This window comes from Varroa jacobsoni, unplaced genomic scaffold, assembly GCF_002532875.2.
Source record: "Varroa jacobsoni isolate VJ856 unplaced genomic scaffold, vjacob_1.0 scaffold_1251, whole genome shotgun sequence".
Lineage (NCBI taxonomy): Eukaryota > Metazoa > Arthropoda > Arachnida > Mesostigmata > Varroidae > Varroa > Varroa jacobsoni.
Window position 1 is genome coordinate 3,118 of NW_019214153.1, and position 27,421 is coordinate 30,538.

General features: G+C 41.1%; 1 protein-coding gene and 1 long non-coding RNA gene across 4 annotated transcripts in view; one reads left to right on the forward strand and one right to left on the reverse strand.

Annotated features, from left to right (window-relative positions):
* Positions 1 to 3,164: 3,164 nt before the first annotated feature.
* On the reverse strand, positions 3,165 to 8,429 carry LOC111268049 (uncharacterized). Its single transcript, XR_002684978.2, has 3 exons — positions 8,315 to 8,429; positions 7,786 to 7,885; positions 3,165 to 3,872 (listed from the first exon to the last, which is right to left on the reverse strand). It is a non-coding gene; the product is annotated as an uncharacterized LOC111268049 (long non-coding RNA).
* A 2,398-nt stretch (positions 8,430 to 10,827) lies between these two features.
* Positions 10,828 to 27,421, forward strand: part of LOC111268048 (actin-binding Rho-activating protein) — a 51,591-nt gene continuing 34,997 nt past the window's right edge. The window contains exon 1 of one of the 3 annotated variants that reach the window (XM_022846758.2): positions 10,828 to 11,627. In XM_022846758.2, the coding sequence (XP_022702493.1) occupies positions 11,594 to 11,627 (34 nt within the window). In that variant the 5' untranslated portion in view covers positions 10,828 to 11,593. Of the gene's footprint in view, positions 11,628 to 21,156; positions 21,844 to 27,421 lie in introns of those variants that run through there. The other 2 variants (XM_022846756.2, XM_022846757.2) reach the window with 2 other exon arrangements.

Below are 27,421 nucleotides of genomic sequence, written 5' to 3' on the forward strand. Positions count from 1 at the left end.
CCTGCAGTAGGTCTTCTAGAGCTCTTGTGTGAACTCCTAGCACTGAATACTCCGACGAGGGTGACAACGGCAACAGCACAACAACGCTACAAATGCTCGTAGATACAAACTCTACCGTTATAGACTCCAACTCTCACCACCCCACTGCTACCACCGCTGCCACTAATACGAGACATCGCATCGCAGTGATTGTGTAAGCGAGTTTGGCTGCAAGCAATCACTCCAACTCGTTAAATAGACCAGCACAGCTTTGGGGTCCCGGTTCTCGTCCGCGCGCCTGATGGCCAAACCACTTAGCTGGGAGCACCCTCACTAGCCTCTTGCCACAGTTACTTCACCCACAAACTCACTATCACCGTTTGTCCGCCGACAACCAGCAGTTCGACAACTACGAACAGGCGTTTTATCCCGTCCCGTCCCTGCCCATTCGCTCTTCAGCCACCGCTATAGTGGGGGCCGTTTATCCCATCAGCACACGAGGATGACAACGCTACAGCAGATAAATAGCAGATCTACGCGGAGCAGCCGAGGGAAGCGAGGGTACGGGGAACCCCAATAGGGAGTTTGACAAAGGAGTGGGACGCTTGAGTATCGCTGCGAATGTAACTGTAATGGGGTAGAGCATGAACTACGGGAAAGCACAATACGAAAGGAACGAATCGGAGATCAGGGAAACCAGATAGTAGCGTCGAGTTTAGGAGAAAGCAGAAGGGCGAAAAAAAACCCAACCATAGACGGGTGTACAAGATGGAGACAGATAGTGTATTAAAGGTTAGACATTTATCCGGGCCAATGTTACACTTTTCCTCTGTGCGTTCCTAGTGGTTCCTTCTTATCCCACTTTCCTCTCGGTTCGGAAACGATGGCCCACGCGAGCTAGACTACAAGCCGTTGTTAAACGATCAATCGATATAAAAAGACACCCTGCTAGTTCTATTGTGATAAGAGTTCATGGTAATCGTCATAGCAGAAGAAGGAATAATGTGGTTTATAACAAGTACGAAACTAGAGCCGCGCGCGCGGGGTGGGTGGGTGGGTGGGGGGGGGGGTATCTGCCTACAATCGTCGATCAATAGTGAGTCGAATTACTTACAACAAGAGCGATTACATACCCAGGTTTTTTAAGCAGTGGTTTTCCCCAAAGAAGTCTATAGCCGATTTGGAAAAAATATCTATATGAATTAAGGTGGCGAAGATTACGAAGACCTCTGGTATAGGGTGTTTGCCGATACGTTTTTTCAACTTATCTTGAAATTTAAAGTAAAAGTTCCGAAATGTGAAGCGTCAGAATCGCAGTACATTTGCAACTAATGCTTTCGAGATCCCGACACAATCTATTCTGAACTTCCTCTATAAAGGATCCTTCAACCACTTTTCAATGATGCGGCTATAGAAAGGACAGCTAAACTAACAGGGTGTTGTAAAAAAAAAACCGTACTTGCGTCCTTACTCTAAATAGGTTGATATATTAGAAATGTTTGATACTACGGAATAGTTATATAACATTGTCTTATAACATGTTTACTATTACTTCTTGGCCATCCTTCATGATTCCAGGAAACTATATTTTAATTATTTATCTTAAATTCACAGTTAGCGATTACTAAATGATGAATTCTTCCAAAATGAATATCTTTCGGAGATAAATAAACATTTCATGTTACATACTTTCTCCCCTTACATAGATCTCATTAACATCTTTACAATGTTATCGTTTAGTGTAACTGAAAAGTGAACGAAAGTAATTTTATAATTAGAGAATTCGTTACCGCTAAGTTTAATCGTACGTAAACTTTTTCGCAAACAAGTTCGCATATCTAAGCGTTACTACACCGCTATCGAAGTTTAAATCTACGCTTAATTTTATAAAAAAAAAAAAAAAGGCAATATCACTTCTTGTTAGTGATAGAGCCACGTATAGGATGAAATGTTGGTAGATTTCAATAAACGCTACGATGGGTCTTTTATTAGGCATCGAGCAAGGCTATCGAACGGAGCTGATGCGGAAGTTCGTTCATGTTAATCCCCCAGAAAGCAACGATCAAACATTTAAACATAGTGAAATAGGTTATAACTTAAAGAACAACATCTGGTAACTTCGAAAAATATAAAGACATGTTATACCTGAAACTGTATCTAATGACGCATTCTATTTCGATAAAGGTGCTAGCAATCAGTATCGAAATCTCTAAAGTGGTATCTTAGTTATGCTGTCATTGCACAACAAGCAACTCAGATTACCAATTTACCTGACCAAGTTACCATCGGAAACTTATCGGGATGTTTTCGTTCGATCTCCCGATTGTCAGGAGGAATTGATCACACACATCGGTAAAACATATTAATCGGAATCTTTTTTGTAGCAGTGATAGCTACCACAGTTAGGTTTTCATCCTTATATTTGAAAGTAATGTCAACTTTAACTTTGTGATTTTTGCTTCTATTTAACTTCAACATTGCATCTTTACATAAAAACATAGTGCCCTTTATCAACGGTGACCATTTTCCGGTTCGTGGCGACCCTTGGCTGCAAACCGCTGTGGTAGGCCGTACATTCGTAGTAAATTTCGCCTAAATACGATACGTTTTCTCACTCTAATCTACTCCAAATATCCTATAAAATATCCAGCCATAGCCAAATGAAATATAATATTATGAGAAATATATTAAAATACATCAAGGAAAAAGAGCCATAAGATATATTTCCTTTCGGTCAGCATAGTTTGATAGCAAACGGCTAGGTTTCTGCAAAGCAATGGTCAATGGAACAACAGTTACGCGCATGTATAGATTATTGAAAGCAACACTCTAAGAAAAGCGGCATTGGGTAAATATTGAAAGTTGACAGGAGAAGGCGAAATCGACGAATAGATTCCCATTAAATCTAAGTTCCGTCGCATCTGCATAGTGTCTGTTATCCTGCTCGATTTTTAATTAATTAAAGGCGACTCTTTATAAGTGCATTTGTGATAAAATATCTAATAGTTCAACTTACTTGTTTTCTATGTCCACTTTCTAGAGCGAGAGATAATTGTTTTTGTAAGCTTTCACATGATTGATGAAAGATAAGAGAAGGGGTTAGCGAATACGCGTTCAAACAGCTGGCGGCGGCTATAATGTCGCAGTATTTGCAATGCTACGACTGCATAATGAAACCAAGTTAATTTTTGTTTTTGCAGCTTCAAATAATGATTTAGAATGAAGTTTATTAAGAGAAGAATTTTTACACCGTGACGTTGTTGCTGTGTGTTATATACACACGACAGGTGTGATCAAACAAAGAAAACACTTGACTAAATAGATAATCATAACGAATCTCTGGGATACGCGTATTAATCTATGTAGAACGCAACAACTGCGTGACCATAACAGCAGGGTTTTTGAAGCCAAGTAAAGCTGGACTGTACAATCTGTGGACGTGCTTTTGATAGATTTGGCTACTTCGATAAGTCCTCGATAGTTCGGGTTCTTTATCTCAGAAATGGTTGTTTTTCGTTGCCTTTAGATCCTCGTCTTAGTTGACAATTTCGCAGTTTTTCCAATGCGTATAACACACAACAACAACTTAATATAAGTTCTGTGATTGCAACGATTTGACTTGATGTATTAACAAATCTATATAATTTCTAATAAAGACTCGCGCTTCAAGGGAACGAGGAGCCTCAAATACCAACCACAGCAAGTTCCGAACGAAAGCTGCGTTTCGCAACGGCTTCGCTTATAGAAGCGAATTCTGGCAGCGAGCTCCGGAAGCCACTTGCCTGTGAGCTGCTTGATGGTTTCAATGGCGCAACTTTCAGCGTGCTTGCATTCAACAACGCCGACAAAATCATCGTTAGTACGGTTTCTGGACATGAAATGATCGGCATTATCTGAAAATACAAATAGATAGCCTTAGCTAAAACTAGCAGCTTTAAATCATTCCAATAAAGGCCTTGAGGGGGCGCTAGAACATTGGTGTTAAATGTAAATCCTGATTAGATTAAGTAGCTGATCCGCCCGAACATGTAGCAACCGTTTGGCAAAGCGTTGGTTTCACTCCCAATCACTTTCGGAGTGTTTCGAAATTCTGCAACAGCATGAGAGCACTTACAACGACTTTGCGCGATCTGTTCGGGTTCCCAGACGATTCCGTAATCTTGATCGGGCTCCTTCGGCTCGCCAGTGTGTTTGACTATGCTTGCAAACATGCTCAGAATGCTACAAGCTCAACAGAAGTTCAAACTTTAACAAAATACATCCGTACGTATACATATGAAATAGACTGATTTCATTTGGATAGCTATTGATTTATCGGGACCCTATTCAACAACAGCGCGCGGAATAGTTCGATACCTATCTGTCTCAAACTAGACGAAGGAAGCATGGATATGCCCATTGACAATACGACATATTTTGTTGTCGAATTGAGTTAACATTTATTGAAGCAATACTTCTGCGAAGACCAGGAACTTTGCGTTTTGCTTATTAGCATATTATGTAAAAAATTAATTCAGTAAAAGAGAGAACATTTTATAATATACGACTGCGGAGGACAACCGTACGAACCGTATGAAGCAGCAAAAAAAATCGAAATGCGGAATTTTGCACGACGCGCTCGCTGTAACCTCTCTGCATGGTGTGTTACTGCTTAAACTGTGCCTGTTTCAGCTTCAAACGTTTTCCACAGCTCTAACGATACGCTTTCATCTGGAAGAAACAATTTCTAACTAGCAGCTTATTCAAACCAACTTACGAAGGAGCTAGCTCTGAGCGTCGCTTCAATGTTCTCTTTTTTTTTCCTAATGATTCACTTCAGGAATATACAATAGAAATAGCTCGACACACCTGCCGATGTACTCATCAGGCACAGGGTCGTCGAAATTTTTAGCCATCGGTTACCGCGTATGTCTCTAGGTGTCCAGTGCGAAAGCCACTCAGTCAGGTTAGGGAGAGTTCAATCAAAATACACCACTAGGGGAATATTTCAGTAACCTAAGGTTAACTTCCCCTTATGTTTATTGTTATTTATATGAATTCATGAAAATGCTCCGCTTTAGGATCGAGGCCAATATTATTAACAATAAGAGTATTAAGGTGACAGCGGTATTTACCGAATCTCCAACCTTTAGGTGGTTGTCCGACAAAACCTGTCGTGACTTGAAAGCTCAAAAGAATCAAAGAGAGTTTTTATCTATTACTTTTATTCTGTGCGCGATTGTGGGTTAAAAGTAATACTAAATAAAAAGGTTTGGCTATTAACACGGTTATACAGTAGTATACATCATTATCGGGACTTGAAGCAGTGACCCTTAACCGCCTTTAATTAAACCGTTTTTTTTTTAAAAACCGTTTAATCCACCGCGTCAATAAAAGCCATGGCGAAAGTAGTAGCTGTAGCTCGCAATCACTGTTGGCCCATGTACTCTGCTTGTAGACCGTGAGTTGGAAACCCGCTCTTTGGATCAAATAGTTTAAATGTTTTCAGTTCACAATTGTAAATCGTCTGTTGCGCCCCAGTCGCTTTTTGAAGAGGTGCACCGAGCCTCTCGAAGATCACCCCGATAGTTTTAGGGGTTTCCCGGATATGTAGGCTTCGCTTGGTCAAGAGATCCTACTCTATGAACGGTAACTCTACTAAAAACATTAGGTTGGCACGAACGAAACAAATATCGGAAATCTTCTCGTAAACCTTAACCCAGATTCATTTCGATAGAAAACAACAACTAGATCCTGGTACTCCACCAAAGAACTCGACCGGGAATTTTTCCCACTCGACGGAGTTTTCGATTCAATCAATATAGGACACACACCTTTCGCACTCTTCGAAACGGACGGTGAAGTGAATCCCGCAAGGGATTACCACAAACGACGAATAGTTATTTCTTCGACTGCCTAAACCTCTACCACGAAAGCAGCAAAAATAAATGCTAGCAGATATTATGTTCATACTTCGTGGTATAAAGGTGAGGAAAGAAGATAGAAAAACAGTCGAAAATAATAACTTACCGATATATATATTACTTCGGACGGTAGCGAATAATCGGTATAGCTCGCTTTTTTTTTCTTTTTATATGATAGATTAATGCGAGTTGCCGATTTTGTGCTTGATGACCGCCCATATTAGATCAAAGTGTTTTGAAAATCGAGCCCAAAATCTTTCTATCGCTCGTTCAACAAAATTACAGAAACTAAGCAGAAATTAACGACGTTGTGGAAACATGTCCTGCTACGTATATCGACCAGTGAGCTTATCTCTAGAAGCCAACAGTGGTCTAAATATAAATGCATATTATAACATCTAAGTTGTAACAGGCTGCTCTGTGGGTCATGCAAAACCAAACGCTAAGTTTATGGACCTGAACCTAAATTTTGTCTCATTATTTTAAATAACAAAGTCGTAAATCGGGAAAATGAGTCGTTTCCAATGAACAAACATCTAGATAAAGTGTCGTGTATTTTTAACTGCACGCAAATTGTTCACCTCACTTCTTTTTCCCCTCGCTCTTCAGTGCCGCAAATTAACCGCGCAGAGGAAAGTTTTTTTCTTTTGTAGAACAACAGAACTTTGGTTACGTTGAATACTTAGAATAGTATGTAGACGCTCGGCAAATGCTGTAAAACATACCTGCGTAGTGGCATTTGTCTGCATCGTTCTCTCGTGCTAGAATGCAAAGAGCTAAAAAATCTAGTTTAAAGATTTGTAAATAGATTAATTCATGGGTCGCGCAATGAATATAATGAACAAAGCTTTAAGTGGATAAATTAAGTTTTTTTTTCATATTATATATCAATTCCCATATCCAGCCCTCTATCCACGGACAAACGGCCGCGGTATGAATCTTTTATGTTAGTTCCACATCGATTATTTCAAGTACATGGTTAGTCTGCCACACAATGAAAGTTCTCATTAGCATCAACCACGCTTATTTTAACAAATCTGTGCAATTTGTTATCCTATTTATTGCATTGATAGCCACGTTCATAAGCGCCATTCCGAAAGTTATTAGTTTCTATATATATATATATATAGAGGTAATCAAGCAGATATAATCCATTTTGGGAACAAATTTCGTATCTATGCGTTGTGCTTCCGTTTGTTTCATTAGTTTAATCATACGCTTAGGCACAAGAAGGACCAATTGTCTTTTTGTACGCTTGCAAAATCTACCACAAACTTTGCTTTATCTTTGGCAAAGACTAGCGTCAACGGAACCGAAAGCCCTCAGAAAAAGAAATATAACTTACTACCTCATATCGACAATTTCTATATAATTTCATTACTCTGCCGTGCAACCTTTCTGCTGTGAATTTTGCGTGTATTTGTAAAAAAGTTTTCCTAAACTTATTGACTAAAGATACCATCAAAGGTCACATTGCATATAACAATAAAACTTACTAATGCCATAAACTTCAATAATAAGTAAACTTCAGTTCATACGTAATGACAGCTGTCGATTTGAATCGTACGATTTTTTCTCCTTATCTGCTTATATATGGAGCACCTAGTGTGAACTTATTTTGTGCTCTTTGTCTGGCTGTGTATCAAACATTCTCCTCCGCGTAGAACTACACTCACGCAAGTTTTTAACCATGTACCGTTAGCTGTTCTTAGACCGTTTGATAATAAGTATTATTGCCAAACATTTCAGTAAGGAATACCTCTGCAGCTTAAATAGAGCTTGCTAAAACTATCGACCACGGACAAACAATATAAACTGAACAATAACAAGCCAAATTTGCGTCAATATAAGTACTCAAACCCGTATTTTTTAAATTTCTCTTGATCTCTTCATAGTGACTTACGCAATCAATCTAGCGCAAAAAGCTTCAGTATGCAAATGTATGCCTAAGTGTCGATCTGTAGATGTAGACCGCCGCAACAATATCATTTATGCATGTTTACCTGTTTAGCAAGGAACAACAACAAGCGTGGAAAATATTGGTTAAAAGGCTGTTTGAATGAGGTGTTGCAATTGTTTAACTCTTAAGCTAGGTATTCTAGATCTCATTAGAAAGGTTTTCTGAAAATCCTTTGAAAACCATTGACATGTACAAAATTGCTGACATAAAAAGTACACTCGCTAATAAAAGGATATTTCCAGAAAAGAAATGAGCATGCGTCATGTTGTGCCCCTGGATCGTATACAAACATGTACCGACAAGCAGTTTCTAGATCAGGATATACTAAACAGATCCTGAAGAGCAATATAACATAGCAAAGTCAGGTCGAGCTTAACCAATACGAAAATGACTAAGCGTTACGTAAGGCACTAATCACGCACATACGAATCCTCACGGTTCTCGCACGTATTGTTTTTGACCAGTTGCTTACCAACGAAAAACTTTCTTTTCTGTAAATTCAGACCACTGCCCTTGAGGGCGCCTTGAAGCGAAAGTCTTCTCGCTGAAAGAGTTTGCCACGGCAGCTTTTGCTTTTCAGCTTATTTCACAATGGCGGATGCCGTGAGTCATCTTGAAATCATTTGCTGGCGAGTGTCTCGCGGAGATGTCTGTATCTGAGGCAGGTTATGCCGTTTTTTTCCTTGGAGTTAGTTCATACGTCATGGTTCCGTCCGAATCTGAATAGTATAGTAGATCTATATACATAAGCTTATATATATATATACACAAGGCGTCCTCTGTAGTGCTACAAACGCTATATTACGGCTATTTCGCATATACAGATGGTAGAGTGAAACTTCTTCTTCAAGAAGGCCACAGAGTGCTAAAATAGCTTCAGAAAGCTAACCCGAGATAGCAGGACGATGCGAGCAAAGAATAGGATCCACGACATCTAGTCTATGTATAGTATGACGTGTGCATGTTTATTGACAAGGAACACATATGTAAGACTAACTAAAAGCGCATGCTTTACGCAGGTGCTTATCAAAAGCCAGTTCTTGTAGGTCCTCGATGAGCCAACGCACTGCCATCATCCCTGGCCGCGTTTTAACTGCCTAATTACTGCTTGACAGCGGGAAATAATTGAGACCAACAATGATATTGATTTCAATAGAAAGCTAGCCATTGACGAGGACAGTATCACTGAATCGTCACTCATACAATATTGTATCTTTTAAAATATGATCTAAATAAAACTCGAATAATTCGATCTGACCTGAAGCAATATGCAGAATACCCGCAGATGGCACAGACAGGATTATCCTGTCCAAGGCAAGACCTGAATATGTTGACCTAAAGCAGGACTTCGAATATCCATGGGGGTTGCATATAGATTTATTCAGCCTAAATGTACAAATAAGATTTAATCCGATAGCGTCCAAGACGAGCAAAACTTAACCTAACTGCAAACATTTAGAAATCCTAGAAAGGCGGGTGAAATCGTTATTAGGTGCAGTAAATTGATGAGTATCTGGTGACTCGCGTAAGGCCAATCATTCTTTAAAGATAAGAGCGAACATAGCTTAGTGTACGGTACAGACGGAGTTGTGTATTTCGAGGGTTGACGATGTCTAATCTTGCTGCGGTGCTGGCTTTTCAATCATAAGTTGCTGGTGCGTCAGAAGTGTTGATGAAGGACATTGTGCAATCAGGCATCTGGTCTGAAGCTGGAGCGATTTATAGCTAATTTTTACCAAAATTCAAAGTCAGTCAGGTAATATACGTAAATACACTGTTAGAAGTACAACTCTAACGACCGCAAGTAACAGTTTGTTTTAATTAAAAATAGTGTTAGTTATTCTGAGTTTTTGTTTGCTTGAGTAAAAATACGCACTGGCTTGAAACTATGCTGCGAGTTGAAGGTAAATTTTGACTTCAGAGAATATAAAGGCCATCGAATTCTAGATATTGCCTCGTAATGATTTGTCGGGACTATAGGGCTGGCTCGTCAATATTTTCGGAGTGTAGAAAGGTTGCATTCGTTTCAAAAGAAACTTTAGACATTTTTTTTAACTTATGGATTAAAGGACCTTTTTTTAGTAATCCACTCATAATTGACGAGAAAATATGTTATTAGAAGATCGATCATTATTCGCAAGTTGATTGTTCTTGTTAGCTTCGCTACGTGTTCTTTTGCTTTTCGTAGAACGCTGAGGGAACAGACGCTTTAATTTTATTGTCTAAAACACGCCATCTATCGCATAAAAACCCCTCAAGAGAGGACTAACGAAACACAAGCAGCGTGTAGCATAGATTGTTTTAAAATACAAATTCATGGTCAGAGATTCTATCTTTTCACACGAATGGGTTCCAGACGACGCGTTCCGTAAGCATAATGCACGGCCTGTGCATCTGTGACCTTGACTGCTTAACTCAGCTGGGCCAGTACGGCAGTCAGAGTTAATGATGCCGTTCCGATACAACTGCGAGTGTTGCCGCTACACTCACAGGCAGCGTCACACAGTCGAATTACGATACTGTCGTGTGGTCGCTACTAAGCGCTTGAGCTCGAACCTTCTTCTCCTTCTAAAAACCATCCGGCGGCAGCACTGGTAGCGACAGGCACATGCCATCATTCAAAACCCTCATGAGCTTCTCCAGAGTTTACTCTTCACCCAATCTACATCTGTAGTTAAACTATGAGAATTACGCCTCTGCGAAGCATCAGTCGTGGCCGTAGGTCCTCGAAGAAGCCAACGCGCCCTCGCCGCTCTGTCAGTTTGCCGCTGAGGTAATTTCAAGATTTCAAGCACGCAGCGAGCGTAAAATAAAGAAAACGAATAAAGAGAGAGACTTTCAGTTTAGGCGATGGGGTGAATGGGTAATGGCAAATTTCACATAGACTGTCTTGCTCATCTGTAAGTTACTACCACCGACAAATAGCTAGCCCGTCGTGTACGAACGTTCTGCTAGTACAATCTTTGTCATTGTATGGCGGGTATACGGCGGCAGTAGCTGCTACCGTCAGTTGTCGCGCACGCTGTAAACCTTAAAAACCTCGGTCGTACAGCTGTAAGGCTCTCTTAGGCGTCTTTCGCAGCCTGTCTTGGCCCTCGCGATGAAGGCGACACTGCTGCCACTACCGATAGTTCTACTAATACAGTCTGCAGCGTTGTGAGCTCCGTATCGTCACAAGGAAGGCCGTGAGTCAGCGAAGAGGTGCGTCGTTTTGAACTGGCACTTTACGCAGACGACCTCTGCGGTTTGAAAAAACGGAAAGTGCTGTTGCAGACTATTGCTTAGGCCAGTATAAACAAGGTTAGTGTCATAGTATGTGTATTGTTGGCTAGGAAATTCGTCTGGCACCCGCCGAGCTCGCAAACGCTGTATCATCATCACTTTCGTATCAATTTTGGTCGTATTGGCATGTAGTTGTGCCAGCGGCGCTGCTGTTCGTACATCCTGTTAGAAACGTGAACTATAAAATAGGACATAGAAGGAAGTGCCCTCTTGTTAGGTGCGGAGGTGTATCTCCTAGAAAAAAAAAAGAACCTATCTTTTAGAAGAGCTCTGTACGTGGCTGTCGATGGTGGCTGTATTTCCATCGGATAGCATTGTCCTACAACCCGGTGGCCATACATCTATGCCCGAAAGGGGAGCTGACTCGTGAATCTATTGCAAAAATTTTAAGTTTTGTGGCCACAAAAGACATTCGTAAGTTGGTTGAACTTGTCAAGTGGAAGCCTCTTGAAAAGTTGAGCTGGATAAGATGAGTGTGGTTAAATGCGACGTCGATGGACAGGGTAAGTCTGGCCAGTGTGTAAAATACTACTTGCAAAAGATAGATATACGGTAAACATATCCTGACTAGCGACTTCCCTGCTTAGGGGAATATTGACTCTTTTCGTTAAAGCTTATGAAGAATGACAGACGTGTCTAGGACCTAGGCGCAGGATAGCCGCTGATGAATCAAGTACTTGATTATTTACTTGTAGTAGTTCTGGGATGCTAATACATGGTCAAAGTTCTGTACCTCTGATCTCTAACTTTGGTGCCCATATTGCCGGTTAGCAAAGATTCAAAGCAGTACAGCAGCAATCTGAGCTGGTTATTAAACGCGCCCGGAAATCTCTTTGGCCGGTATGCATTATTTTCATTATGAAATACCTTGACGCACTAACAAGTGTATTGTCCCAGTGCTTCAATCTATTTGACACCCACAAAAGCGACGCCCAAGTCAACGAAATGATTTTTTCAGCGGATCAGCACACAGCTGATTCCCTTCAGCAGAGACAACGGCCAGCACCAGGTTTTGCCAGAGTCGACGTCTCCATTTCGGTACGAAAAGTCGTCGTTGGCATCGGTTTGTGACTAACGTCACCCAGCGTTGAAGCTAAATTTCCTCTTTATTAGATTCTGTGCTTGCTTCTGTTAAAGAAAAGGACATGGACCCCAGCAAATGATACGCTATTCATGGACTGATAAAACGTTCTTTAGCGTTACCTGCGATTCTATCCTACGACCACGCCGGCTTCTTATCAATTTCGAAATGAGTGTGGAACTCCTCCCATCATCAAACTTCACGAGGGCAGAGAAAAAGGCGCCATTAAAAATAAATGCGACAGGATGTCTAGCACAACAATAAATAATTTCATTGGAAATATGAATGAACATATAGTGGTACATGTAGTATGCCTTGCAGTTACTAAAGGCACTAATTAAGTACTGTAAGTACTGTGTAAGTAATTAAAACTCTACTGGAATGGATGATGTCATCTTCAGAAATATTTTACCCTTTCAGTTGGAAATTTTCAATGAAAAATCACAGTCAAGCCGATACAACAGGTCTGTCGGCTGTTTACGCTGATATGCAGATGCCCGATTTAGCTGCATGTCGGGGCAGATATATTTGACATCTGGTCTGATACCCTATCCGCTTTAACACTTTACACAGGCGGGCAAGCGGATACGTTGTTGAATTATGCACCCTGGTGGGTTCTAGTTTGTAACTTTACCTCAGATACCTGTCATGTCATTTGCGGCCATTGTTGAGTTCAGCATCTGTTGTTTTCCCGCATTCTCACGGTACTACATGAATCTAAATTCAGGACCGTAGATAACCCAAATACAGCAAATTATCGGCCACTACACAATAGGGATAATGGCTAAATACATATTTTTCATAGTAGCAGAAAGTGAACATAACGACACTGTGGGAATGTTGCGGTGACTCCGTGAAACTAACGATGCGACCCAATGCGTCTTTGTAAAACCATTTTAGTTAGCCGAAATCGAAAAAAAAGAAACAAAAAAAGTTGGGATTTTCTTTCTGATCCCAGAAGAAGCTCCAGATGATACAAAGAGGTATTCTGTTTGCATACGGACTTGATGCTTAGATGTACCGTCCCAAAACGACCATGACCGCATTACTTTGCTGGTGCTCACTATTTAGCTAACCTTAAGCAATCGCGGCTTAAGACAAAAATATACGGTGGGACCGGTAGATATTTGGGTCATTAGATTTGACCGTTAAAAGAAGGCAACGAGCAACAGCATCTGAAATAAGCCATAGTCAAAGATTATGTTGTATCGACGATATTGATTTGGTAAGATGGAGTGGTCCCATGCGTCAAAAACATGAGCAAAAATTATTTTTTGAGATAGATCGAGTCCAAACAGTCATCGATAGTCCGGCAAAAGATACGTACATTTAATACTACGACAAAAAAAAACTCACTGAAATCTACATTACGTAAATTGCAGCCAACGGAGTAGAAGACTGTGGTAAACCGCACAATCTTTGCCTACCTGTAAAAATGTATACAATTCTAAGTAAAACAACTAGCTCGCTTTTCACAAGATTTACGCTCGTTTTTATAAAACTAAAATCATCACATAGAATAATATAGCTAGATATAATTTCTACGATTAGTTCTGAACAATTTTCTTTGAGCACGAGGCGCTATATACTGGCGACGTTCGGAAAGAATCGAGCTGGAAGGGCTGTTTGACGCGTTCCTCTAGTGATAAATAAATTCCAGCCTCGATATATAGCGAATATCCAGACATGGACGATAGGCTGTGGTAATAGCAACGCGTTAGGCCGTGCATACAAGTGTGTTAATCATAGAAGAATTCTCGTCGTTTCGAGGCGGTCGATTGTGACAGAAGCTACCTCGTTTGTAGGGATCGTTGAGAAAAGCTGTAGAAGAAATTTCTGCCTTGTTTTCGACTGTTCAACTATAAGAAAGCTTTTGTTACGGAAGAATAAAAATACCAGACTCAATGACTCGCCTCGACGGAGCACGTAATTCTCGCCGCTGATATTAGACAAGCGCTAGCGTGAAAAGGTTGATCCTTTAGCGCCGTGCTCTGCAAAACCTCGAAAAATTCGAATATTTTGTTTTTCGTCCTATTAAATTGTGATCAACCGTAGTGTAATGTAGCATTCGATTATAAAGCAACCGACAGGTAACGCAGTGACTTGAGCCTGCTGATGTTCCGAATGCAGTCCTGCGTAGCCCCGCACGGAATACACATTACCGTGCGTGTGTAACTCTGTATGGATTCTGTACTAAATAATAGTAACAGATTCCATCTGCAACAGCCACATACTGGGTACCTTATGAGAAAAGTTTCCTAATACGGAAAATACAAAAGCGGTTCAATTTAGTCCCTTCAGAGTACGACTGGCTAACGTTTAGCGGACAATATCTGAAGTTCGTAGATTGCCTCATCTGTCTCGCCGTCATTCTAACTTCGTTAGCAAACTTCTTCAGCAAGTGTATTGGTCTCAGAGCAGATATTGGATTGAAGAATCCGTTGATGCTTTCACTCACATGATTTTATGAGACATTAGGATGTCGCATCATTAGGTTGCCAGCATTTCTCAAAACGGGTGCTACCCTTAAGGCAGTGTAAAAGAGGTCTGGCTGAGATAATCCAGACTGAGGGGATTATACGCTCGGCATGCGACAGATAAGTTGGGCAAGCGGACGTTTTATCGCAGGGGTTAGAGCACAGCTTCCACCATGCACTTGGCCCAGTTTTCACGCAACAAAGAACACACGAGTTTGTAATTAGTTAGGTTTAAATAACAATAACAGCGGGTGCTAACCGTATCCCCAGTAAAAAAATCGGTACAAGCAATGCAACAAGTTATCCGCTGTGAATATCCCTGGCTAGCGTGATAGGACACCTTTATTATATGACTCATTAAAGTAAATTGTCTTTATTCGGATGATACGGTAGGCCTGCTTATGGAGTATGTGTTACAACAGGTACGAAAACTCGAATTCCTGTACTGGCCGTAGGAGTAATCCCGTTTGCCCGATTTAGATAGAACTATTGCGTTTGTTACCGATAATCTATCTCGTCGCCTTACTTGGTACTGTTATACGTTTCACTGGCTGTAGCAGGGTTCTAAGACAGAAAGTCATTGTGAGGAAAACACAAGCGAAATAAGAGATGATAGTTATTCTACGTAATTCAGAATAATAAAGGACACAAACATGGTGAAGTAACTCACTGACGATGCGGGCCAAGTGTAGGAAAATCAAATGGCTGAAATCATGAGACAGACGAGGAGACGTTAGTCTTGCCATAGGGACTCTCGCAAATTCAACTCTAAGGTAAACTTCTCCGAAGAACAATTGACTTGCATGGATTAGTGGCGATACGAGTTCAATGTTTCCGCCTAATTATACCGCACCGGATAATTTTAGTTGACGCAGCATGATCCGGTGCGGTATGATGAAGCAAAAACTCTACAAGAAGGATACTTCTTTTTCTATTCAGTGAAATAAATATAGGGTAACAGCTAGATGGTTATCGCTTAAACGTGTTCACAGTAACACGGTTTCCTCATTGCCGATTCAGTCACTCGGTTTGTTGACCTAGAGATGTGCACACGATCATTAACAACCATCAGTTCCCGTTGGCCGTTTTTATTTTCTTAACGCGTCTGATCTATAAACCGTATGTTTTCAGTAACTGCCACACAAAAATGACGCCGCCGCTCCTAATGAATTCATGTCGGATTCCGTAATACAACCAAAGCTGTGGAATCTAGCAAACAGCGCACTTCGTCGACCTCTCCTACCGCCATCTTGTTGAGCTCCTTTTCCTGACCGATTTTTGACCAGCCAGAATTTTTTTCGTTCGTTTAGGGCTTACCATTGGCAGAGGTGAAAGTCTTTTAGAGTAATCTTTCAAGGTGAAAGTTCTACGAGTGATTGTTTACGTGAGCATCGCCGCATGGCGTCGGACGCTCCGCGAACGATCCCATCGTCGTCGTCGTCGTCGTCGTTCGCTGGCGCAAATGACATAGCTTACTGTCTGCTTTTTCCTAGAGAGGCGCACAATGTGTAGAAGCTATCTGTACATATGTGTACTCTTAAAAGGCAGCAAGATGTAACGACGGAAAAAGCAGCACACGCCGTATCGCCTCTTGTTCAATCATTGTGCATGTTGCTGATTCGTCAACGATGTGACAACTAGCAAGCGTGCCATTCTCTCAGCTCAACAGAGTTTTTCCATCGGAAAATAATCGGCGGTCTGTTGTCCTAGTTAAACTGCGAGCAATCATTTAGGCCAATTACCGCAAACGAAAGGGGAGCTTATGAGACCTCGACAGACGCCCTGTTCATTTCATGGCATCCACAGATGCAGCAGCAACAGCAGCAGCAGCACGATCATATCTCATCGTCTGCACAGCTTTAGCCACACGAATGAAAATTCGCTTGGGTACGTGATGTGTGCTTTACTGTACTTACGCCTATGTTATAGAGGTAAAGCTGGACACTCTTTGTCGACTGCTAATTAAGCTATCTAATAAACTATATTGTGTGCCGAATAAGGAAAGTGTACTTGTCTGAGATCTCTATCTATATAGACCTAATTTGTGAGGCGTCTTGCGTCTTTTTTTTTGCGATAAGAACCGAGGGCTGCGCACAACTTGACTGGATTGGTACTTTAGTTTCTGACCAAAAAAATATATATGATAAATTGGATTGACGAAGAACTCTAACAATGGCAATCTCAATGATTTCGAATATAATTTCTGTAAGATTTTTTCGTATGTCCTAGGACCAGACGGCGAAATAGCTTCTATTAAAATGAACTTCAGGTAACAACTATACATTTTAGCAAAGCTTGCCTGAAAAGTCTTACGAAACGTGCAAAAAACGATCACCGGTGGTTTCCCTCTTCTTCATTTTATTCAGTCGTTTATATTAACACAAATATTAAATAATATAAACGACGAGCCTCTACGGACTAATTAATACAGTGTCATTTACGCGTTACCGCGAGCGCATTTGTAAAACTTCCTAGAAATAAATGATTATGAAACCTGCTCTGTACTTTCAAACTCTACGCAAGCTCAACGTGGCAAATAATAGCGAAACAATTTCCAACTACTGGTTGACTGTCTGCGTATTGCTAATCCGCGGCTTATAATATTTAAGCTAAAAGAGTCATAAATTAGGACGGGTTTATGTCTGTTCTTCGGCTTTATCTAGTAGAAATGCCACTCTACACACTGTTACTGCTAGCTAATGTGGTTGACATTGAACGTTTTCACATCTCAACGTCAACAGTAGGCAGCACCATATACGTCTGCTGGCCTGTGCGCGTCCTGACGCATGTCTAGTGACGTAGATGACAGCAGGTGATTCGGCTTCAATCGCCTACATGGCCTGCATTGCATTATACGTCTCTCCCCTATATATATATACGAACCCAAGCGGGTAGGCTTGTGTGTAGAAGGCATCATCTGCAACTGGACGTTGTAGCATATCGTTATCTATAAAGAGATACTGTAGGCCAGCCCTTTGACTCTATCGAAACGACGGGACAGGACGAAGCAGAACTTTGAAAACAAACTGAAATTGATCGCAGATTCCTATTGATTCGATTTAGTGCCTTGGTCATTGTTTCGAAGTACTTACTACTCGCGGGCTCAGACAAGCCCACGTGTTGATAACTAACATTGCCTACTATCCTACCAATACTCAGACCTACTGACGGAGTGGGTATGATACATTTGAACAAATGTGTCCCGTGTCGGTTTCAACAGGTGCTTCAATAAAATGTAATGTTTATTATTTAATAATTGCAAATTATACAAAACCTAGCCATACACTCACCTTTAATATGTATAGTATATAAAAATAAAAGACTAACACAACAATTACATTAGGTGTCCCTATTATTTAGCGACTATGTATTATATCAAAATACATTACGGTTGAAAGCATATCCTCGTGAAGACATCCCTTAAATAACTGACATCTTTCCAGTCAGGGAACATGCGAAGGCGGTTTTTACTTTGCTATATTTTCGATATCCACTGATTAAGTTCCATATTCCAAACATGCTGCAAAACCCTTGCATTATATTCATCCAGCAGTTATTTAGGTACCCTTATTTGTGTTACTTATTATACAATGCTCGTACCATCACCAGAAATGACATGTTTTGCGAAATAGCCAGGGCCAGCTTAAGCAGTTGCGTCCCTTCGGTGCGCAGCTAGCCGAGTCAACCGTCCATGTTGAATGTGGACGGCTCCTGATCAACGGTGAATCGTTCGTGACCCCCCGGTGCCCGATCAATCGATCTTCGCGTCCGTCTTCCTCGGCGTTTTCCGTTTACGAACACAACAAAGGCAGCTTCTATTGCTACGTACGCGGCGTATATATTCGAATAGGTCCGTGTTAGCATCTGTGAGTGGAGGCGTCTCTGTGACGACTGTGTAGATGCACAATACGATGGCATCCGAATTCTTTCATTCTCCCAGTTGACCGTTGGACGAAACGAGGCTGGTAAAACACAGTAGGACACTCGATGCTTTCGGCGATTCTCTGCACGTACCCCATCCGCTAATAACTTTTTTATTCACGCAAATTATCAATCGTTTATGAATTTCTGTATATCTTTTGTCCAACGTTAGACCAAAAAATCGAGTCTTATCAAAATGGAAATTGTCATCTGCCTCCAAGACGCTAGCATGTACAGAATTAAATACGCCCTTAAAAGACAATAAGGAAAAAAAACATTGGTTTTTAGTCTTTAGCGAACAAAAAAAACTGCTTCTATGCACATACATCCTTATCGGCTGCTACTTGATTTTCGCTATAAGACTGCCAATATGAGAAAATCAATTAATGCTGGCTGCCTAACAACGTGTGCGCAACGATCTTCGTAGCTAGAAGAACCGCTAGTGGAAATCGTTGCCGGCATCGACAGTAGATTAACTAATACGCGTCATCATCTTGTGAAGCTTGACTATGTCATGTTGATAACGGAAGCCAATCGTTCAACTCCGAAAAGAGATCATAACTTGGCCTATATTTGCCACAACTGTGTCCCAGTAAAATAAATGCGCAAAGTTATACGATAAGTTTTCACTGTGTACAGGCCCTAACTTAGGATCCGTTCAGTCTATAGCAGATGAATTTAAACATTTCCAAATGAATTGCTATCGCGATCAGATTCACGATAGGTTCCAAGACGTTGACCCCTATAACATTTGTTTCGTTGTGAACATTTACGTCTGTTTTAGGGTATAATAACGGTACAAAATAGGTTAGCTATTAGTGAGAACTCTAAGGGCAAAGTAACGATTCTTGCTTTTGTCTTTATTTATTATTCATGAATAAAATGTGTAAATATTATCATAAAGGATAGGAAGAATGGCCAAGAACGAATCTTCCTGGGCGTTACACCAAGCCTCATCAAGGAACATAAATATGTTTGTACGCTTTACTTCAATGCAATTTTTGTTAGCGCTTACATGGCATTGTATTGAGTGGCTCAGGTCTGGCCGATCGCAACTTCATTATCCGGCTCGCAAATGCTTTTGTAGCATTTCAATCAACATACCTTACGCACCGAAAGGACACAGTCTGTCGCCCTGTGCGAATGGCCTGCAACACGGTGAAGCCGGGATGACTCATACACCAGAAATGCGAAAAAATCTAGTAAATTTTTTCGCGTTCTGCTGTATGTTAAATTCTTAGAATAGGACAATTCGACTAAATAACAGGACGATGAATATTGATAACGGGATTCCGCGATATATGGAATGAAGCCAAACATAGGTTTGATAAGGCGGATTGCATTAATATTTGGGTAACCTGTATTAAAGGTAGCTTAGTTGTTATCTCCGAAGGCGCATTGTTTCGTGATCTGATCATGTTAAATTCACACGCAGAATTGGCTTAATACATTGGAGTCCAGTCCAGCGTATTGAATGCTATCTGGCAAAAAAAAAAGAAGAAAAAAAGATTCAACATTTCGCTTACCTCTTGTAGACGCTCAAATGGTCGGTTCAGGTATTATATGAAGTGTTAGAAATTCGGCATGTTCGTTCTACGAATATCGGTCTAGTCTTCAGCGGTTTGATCACGGGTTGGCCAACGAGTGAGCTTCGCAAATAACGACGTGAACTTGTTTCGGATAACGGCCTGAGTTCGAAATCACGCAGGCCCCATACCGTCGAGAACGGCTGTCCGAGCCCACAAAGTGAATATCCCGTGACGTATCACTTGAATGCTATGTATCGCTTTATTATTATAGAAGCTGTACAAATGTATTTAGTCAGCCCTTTGTGAACGTACACGTCCTTACAGCTAGCAGCAATGCGACAATTGATCCGCTATTCTACTCGGTAGGAACTTTGTTAAGTTGAACAGGTCCGTTTGAACCCGCAGGTAGTTAGTCATGACTGTTGCACTAACAAGCATTAGATTCGTATGAAGCCGATGCCTATCTCAGCGTTAAAACATAAACACGCATATATTCGCTATAATCCAATAAGATAATCTTGAACACAGTGCGAGACTATCAGTTCGACTGGGCTCAAAAAACCTATGGGAACAGATCAGATTATAGCGCGTAGATGTCAACAGCCATGACGTACAATATGCTAATTCAATGTATTTCACACGACCTAAGGAAGCTGGTTAATGATTCTTGAATCAACATCAATTCTGTTGCTGACGCCAATTTTTGTTCTCCGTCGGCACCGTAGCATTTGTCATTAATCAGACTAAGGCAAATTCATTAGACGGAAAAAACGTCAAGCGCATAATTTTATAGATCAGCATCGGCATGCCACTCACATCTGGGTACGCGCTAACAAAAACAAACCCGATACGGGCTAACGCTGACCGCTTAACGCCGCTGCGTATTGAGTCGCGCGTGGCGTCGATCCCGAACTGTGAGAGTGAAAACAGAAAGGGGGAAGGAATAGCGTAGCTCCCCTTTCTGCGGCCAGTCAACAATACCGCATGGAGCGCCCAACCCGGCGCGATCGCAACTAACAGCCGACAGAAGTGTCAACGCCGGTGCAGAAAACGCTCCTTGCCGCTGTAACAGAAACACGTGACACAGCCAGCAAGACAGTGCTCCTAGCCTTAACCTAGCCCGTAAATGCGCATAAGTAGTTTTCCGCAAGGAGAAAAATTTTCACCAATTGTGCCATGGTGTAATTGATGTGGGAGCCGTTTCTGGTATCCAGTTCTAGGGTGTGTTTGTCACGTCGTTGTCGTTGCGTCAACTGTTGTCTCGTCGCGAGTAGTAATTAATACCCTTAGTATCGTTCACGATCACAAATGCAAGAAGACAGGCAGCTCGCCTTCATTCATGATCGACTGCAGAAGCTGAGTTAACTTTGCACTGCGCTGATAGTTGAAGCTACCTTTTCCTGCGGGAGGGACGGAGCCAATAACGGAAGCGCGAGGACGCGCGAGGAGACGACAGTCAATCGCGGCACGTTTTTTCGTGGCGTTCGTGCTAAACGCATGGTTGCTGCACTAAATGCTAAGCTGTAGGCACAAGAAGTTTCAACGTGACATTAGTTTATATCGCCATAATATCTCAAAGTGCGTGCATCTTGGTCTGATCACGTGGGATAAAACAAACCGGTCGGCGAGGACGGGACACTCAAGGAACTGCAGCCGAAAGTAGCAGCATTACCAAGTCCGAACAATATGGCGCCCTCCATAGTTAGTTACTGTAAGTACATTGAAGATATGAAACCCATTTAACTTTTCAAGTTCGTCACGCTAAATTGCTACTAATTCAATGAACTATAGAATACATAAAACAGCTGCAAGCTTCAGAGAAACTCTGAGCGTAGCATGATCATGCAATCGTGCAGGGTAGTTAGTTAATCTAGTAGCATGAAATAGGGTCGGGGCTGACTATGAATGCAATCTGCTACCAAACGATGATTTAATAATCGAGCAATTTTAGCGCACCAAAGTTCCAATTTGGTCTCGAAGAAAAATTACGCAAATCCATGCAGTAACATGAGGGGCCAGTGTCTCGTCCAAATATTAGACAACCTAAATATCTACTAACAAACCTACAGCCACATCTATTTGCATAAGCTAAGCTATGGATATATCGTAAAAGTTAGTCCCTTGCTATAAAAAAAATTATATTATAGGTTAGCTCATTATTGAAACGCCGTTTTGACAGTTTTTTTTTTTTCGTAACCTGTGAGCAATCGTGTTGTTTTTACCTCTGTAAGGTGTTTTCTGCGGATGAACTTGAACTTGAGTTCCGGATGAGCTAAAAACATACCGTCGGATTAATTTCCGCGCTATTCCGATGTGGATTTTCCTATACTTACCAAATCATTTGTTCCTTACCTAATAATCCGTTTTGTTCAAATACTTTAGATAGCTTCTGTAGGTAATTCTATGATGATACTAATAATAATATGAAAATTCCGATAGTTAATAAATGTTACGCCATTAGAACAGTACTGTAATCCACGGCTTCATTTATGTCAAAAAGCAACAGACTTTAATATTAACTTATAAAAAGGAAACTTAATAACTATAAAAAGGAAACTTAATAACTACTAACTAAGATGTATTGCAGTTAGGTAACAACGAAATCACTTCATCTCGTGTTTTACTCTCCGTGTATTATTTATATATTACATAATATACTGTTTCACGGAGTGTAAGTATAAAATGAACATCGCATTAAGAATTAACCGACGTCAAACGACTGTAGATAAATGTCCGCTCTTTTTGGACCTGCCAACCAGACTTCCCGACCTATCCGACATGGAAGATGAACTTCTTCACTATGTCCAACACTCTATCTTACATCGTCATACTTATCCACCTAACACCTACAGTCTGCTCAGTTTACTATTGAGCGCGCTCGCAAAGTTTCCGAGGGAATGAATAACTCGGTTACCGGCTGAAGCTTCATGTCTTTGCTATATATATATATATATATATATATACGCACTGCAATACCTGAGACGCCATTGCTTGATCGGTGGCTTTGTCTGACTTGCGTCGCTTCTGAAAAACACCAACTGAGGCGGTAACGTTCGTCAGATGGTCACTGCGACTGACCCTCGTGGAAAATTCCCACGATCATGCGGTATCTAACTAGCTCTATTACATAAGCCTGCGAAAAGAAGCTCAAACACACAAACATATAGATGATATATATTTATATAGGAATCCTACTGCAGTAGACTTATTATTGCTGGGACTCTACTTCCTTGATGTTACGTCGGCTTTTGAAGCGCTGCCGTAAGGGAAAAACTAATCAAGTGGACCTTCTATACACCGTTGAAACAAATCAACTAGAAAGGCCATAAACGTAATTCACCCGTTTTTGTTCGCAGTAATCTAGTGAAATTAGGACGCACTTATTGCACGATGAACGATTGACAACTGAAAAAATTACCCGATAATCGGCAGAATTTTATTAATGTTTATGCAGGCTCCTTATTGATATCTCTCACTTGAGAGAATTCCAAACGAGAAGTTTACAAAAGTAAAGTCCGAGTATAACAGCTTCAAGTCCTTTTAGCTAGATTACAGTCGGCCAAAAGAGTGCTACAAGCCTGTGCATTGCCTGCTTTCGTTTAAATACGGATCGATATAAGGTTTTATTTGAACGAAATGCTCGTACACGCAAACACTCTCGTGTCGGCCATGTCTATCACGATAAACCTGCCGACGGTAACGGTCTCATTCAAACGTCAAATTTGTCCTATTCATAGTAGAAGTTTGTCATCATTACGTTAATTGAGACCACATCTCAGTTCACTTCAAAGCGCTCCGAGCAATCGAGTGTTCGCCAACGGTATTAGATTCATTGGTGGAGGAAGTGAAGCCCAGGTACCAACTGGCTATATGGATCGATTCACTTGGGCTCCGGCTGGTTAAACAGGCGATCTGTTTAGACGTGTCCTTGAAAGCACTCACTTGCCACTTCAGCAATTGCCCTTGGGTAGTATACATATTGCAGCATCATCGGCAAACAGATGAACATAGCTCTACCCTACATAGGCGTACGTAGAATGGATCTATAGAGACCGTTGAAACAGCGCTCTGGAAAAAGAAAGATAAGCAACCAGATAACGTTTACGCGCTTCTTGGTTAAATCTAGTAGAGCTAAGACGGATTTAGCTATATGGATCGCACAAGGAAACGATCGATAGAGATAGCTTTGATTGAGTTTACTCACATATGGTTTTGTTTCCTAAAATTTCTGTTTCCCTCAAGTTCATTAAACAGCTGATGGCTTTAAATCGGGTTGAGTTAACGTATTAGGCTGCAGCATAAAGATGCGTAGCCGTTAACATGATAAGGCTTCAAATACATTTATTGAAGTATAATTTAATTATAGTTTCGTGTTCCTGAACACGCACCAAGATTCATAGCTTCTTGTGCTTCGCGTTTATTTTCCAATGCGTTTTCTATGTTGGGTCATTAAACTGCTTAGACGACATTCTATAGGAATACATATTGTACGATTGCATTGTATGTATGTATGTAGGGCGGCATGCTCAAGAAATGAAGTGGGCAACAGACTCGTAGCGAAATGGCCTTTGGCTGACTCGTCTCAGCGACTTTTGTTAGTTGAACTTAATTTTAAAAATCTCTCAAAATTTCTAGTGGATCATCAACCCTGTGAATGTACGAAGTTCCGCACCTTCTAGCGATTTGAGCGCTATTGAAAAAGAACAAAAGGGTGACACAAAGCTTTTTAGTACGGTTCAATTAAGTTTAATTGTTATTCTTTAGCTGACAATTTGTAAATATCTAGACATCATAGAAAGAGTGACAACCAAAAAGCAGCTGCCCTTGCGGTTGGACTGGGGGGGCATTTGTTCGCTCATGAATTCCTAGCAGGCATTTGGAAAAGGCTAGCGACGCAAACGTAGCTTAATATAATATACTCTAATTTAATTTTACGTTTTTCTTGCCACGTCTAGTGTCACTAAGAACATATTCATATAGTTAGTGTAAACAGTGTGATATTTATTGGAATCGTATTAACGCTCATATTTGTTACAAATCTACGAATGGCTGCCCAGAGCCATAAGTTGTTCTCACTTTTGTAAATATCCCACAATTGTAGACAACGATGTTCCGTCGAACTAGAGAACTTTTTCTTAAATATATAGTCGAATTACGAAGCAACACGCTTCGCAAGTGTTTAAACAAGACTAATATTATTAGGAAGATGTACACACGTACACCTGTTCTTGGTGCCAGGTGCAAAAATGTTCTTCGGCATAAAAATCGAACGAAAATACACGAATAAACATATTAGGTTTACATTTGCCTGGAAGCGCCGCCCAGATTTACACATCGACTGTTAAAATGACCCAAACGTAAAAGTTGTTCTTTGGTTATTTCCTCCTCGAGCCGGTTCATCGTTTTCAACGCTAGACAAACTGTTTGATTTAATATTCTCGACCTGTATCTAGTGTTTCGTATGTACCTATACATTATATCGGAGATTACGACTGTTATAATGCTGAGCTGAAATATAATGGCTGCAAGAGACCTCCTAATTCTTTATGTTTTCGTTAGGACAAAAGGTCATTCGGGAGGTCTTTCTCTTTGCGGTCTAATCGCGTATAGATGACTAAGCGTATACGTACATGTCCACATCAGTTTCGACGGCTATCTAGAGAAATAGACGGCTCTTAGCAGCTGGTGCTCTCTCCGACAATGTCTTCTTGTCTACACACCTAGCAAAGCTTTTTCCCTCTAAAAAGTCTTGAAAATTTATTCACTCGAATAAGGCGAGGCAGCATAAATTGGCAGTCGTCCAATGGCCGTTGTAATACACTCATCAAGCGTATAAATAGTACATACACTATAAGAGCGTACAATATGCAAAGGCATTTCAGAATCTGTGCACGCGCCAGTGACCCTGAGGGACTGGCAGTCGATTAGAGAATGAGACTGTTCACCATATGCGCAATTCGAGTAGCGGAGAGCCCAAACCGATTATTAGTTAACCCACTACAAAAAAATGCCAGGTGACTTCTCCTTGTTGTCGTGCAGAACGACAGGCGTCTCGCTGCAGACGCCTACTCGGGTTTAGGAATTGTCGTGAGTAACGGGTTACCACCATCACTAGCGGCCCAACGTTGTTCACGTATGCCGTAAGGGAGGCTTGTACGATTTGCAGTCCGCGAGCTTACTGATTATTCACTAACGTCATGTCCAGCTGATTATTACTGTGAGGTCTTGCCAAGTAAACCAAGAGACCACGTTAACTTTTGAGCAAATAGCTGTCCGTAAAAAGCTGGGTACTTTCGTCGAACAAACAGCCTTCACGAATATTCTCTTCGTACATTTTACTGATTCTTAAATGTCTACGCACAGAGCGCTCCAGGTAGTGTATACATATATATAGTTCCACATATACATGCATATATATGTGCTTCTCCTGCGCTAACATCGTCGCTGACAGCCGAGACATCAACGGTGAATCGTCCGCTCACGTAAAAGGGGCGCAGGGATCCGGAAATTACTGTTTTGTCTCTTTTCTTCCATTTTGTCCCTCTTAACTAGCGATGTATTGTCAAGTCTATATTGGGAATATTTTTCCCTTCGACCTCTGCTGCGCTCCCTGACTGTATCCTTCGTTAAGTTTCCTCCCTAAACATATGATTATTTAGCCTTCCTTAGCCGACCTGCCTGCAAGGATAGACGCTACTGACTTGTAACAGTGTCGATAATAGTTCAACGGGTGTTTCCTTTCTTGTAACAGCCTTTGCTGCCAATACAGCTTATGCCCTACGTCGCAGCTTATGTCCTATGTTGTCATTTGTGTAGAATCGGGCACGCTAAAATAAATGATGGCGTCGATGGCTACCTCGGCAAACGGTTGAATACTGAATTGGAACAGGGAGTATTTGCCCGCATTCAGGAGCGGTCAGACAATAAGAAAACCTAGAGTAACTCTGGCCCCCTCTCAGTGGCGAATCATCTATGATTCGCACATTCATCTGGGTAATGCGTAACAAGTCCGACTGTGGAAGCGGACGGATAAGTTGAAACAGCATAATAGTTCATAATAGATTCTTCTTTGTTGAAGCTTCACATTTGGATCTTTTGAGCACGATGTCATACTGAGAGGCGGGGCATTCTAAGATGGCTCACATAATTTGTCACGTTCTTATATAAATGAAGTATATGCTATTTACTATGGTAGGCGGTTAAATAAATTTTGTCGAAAGAAACTACCAGTTTGAGTCTGTGGGAATTTCGTTCGATGCTATAACAGTACCTCATGCGCATGGAAGCAC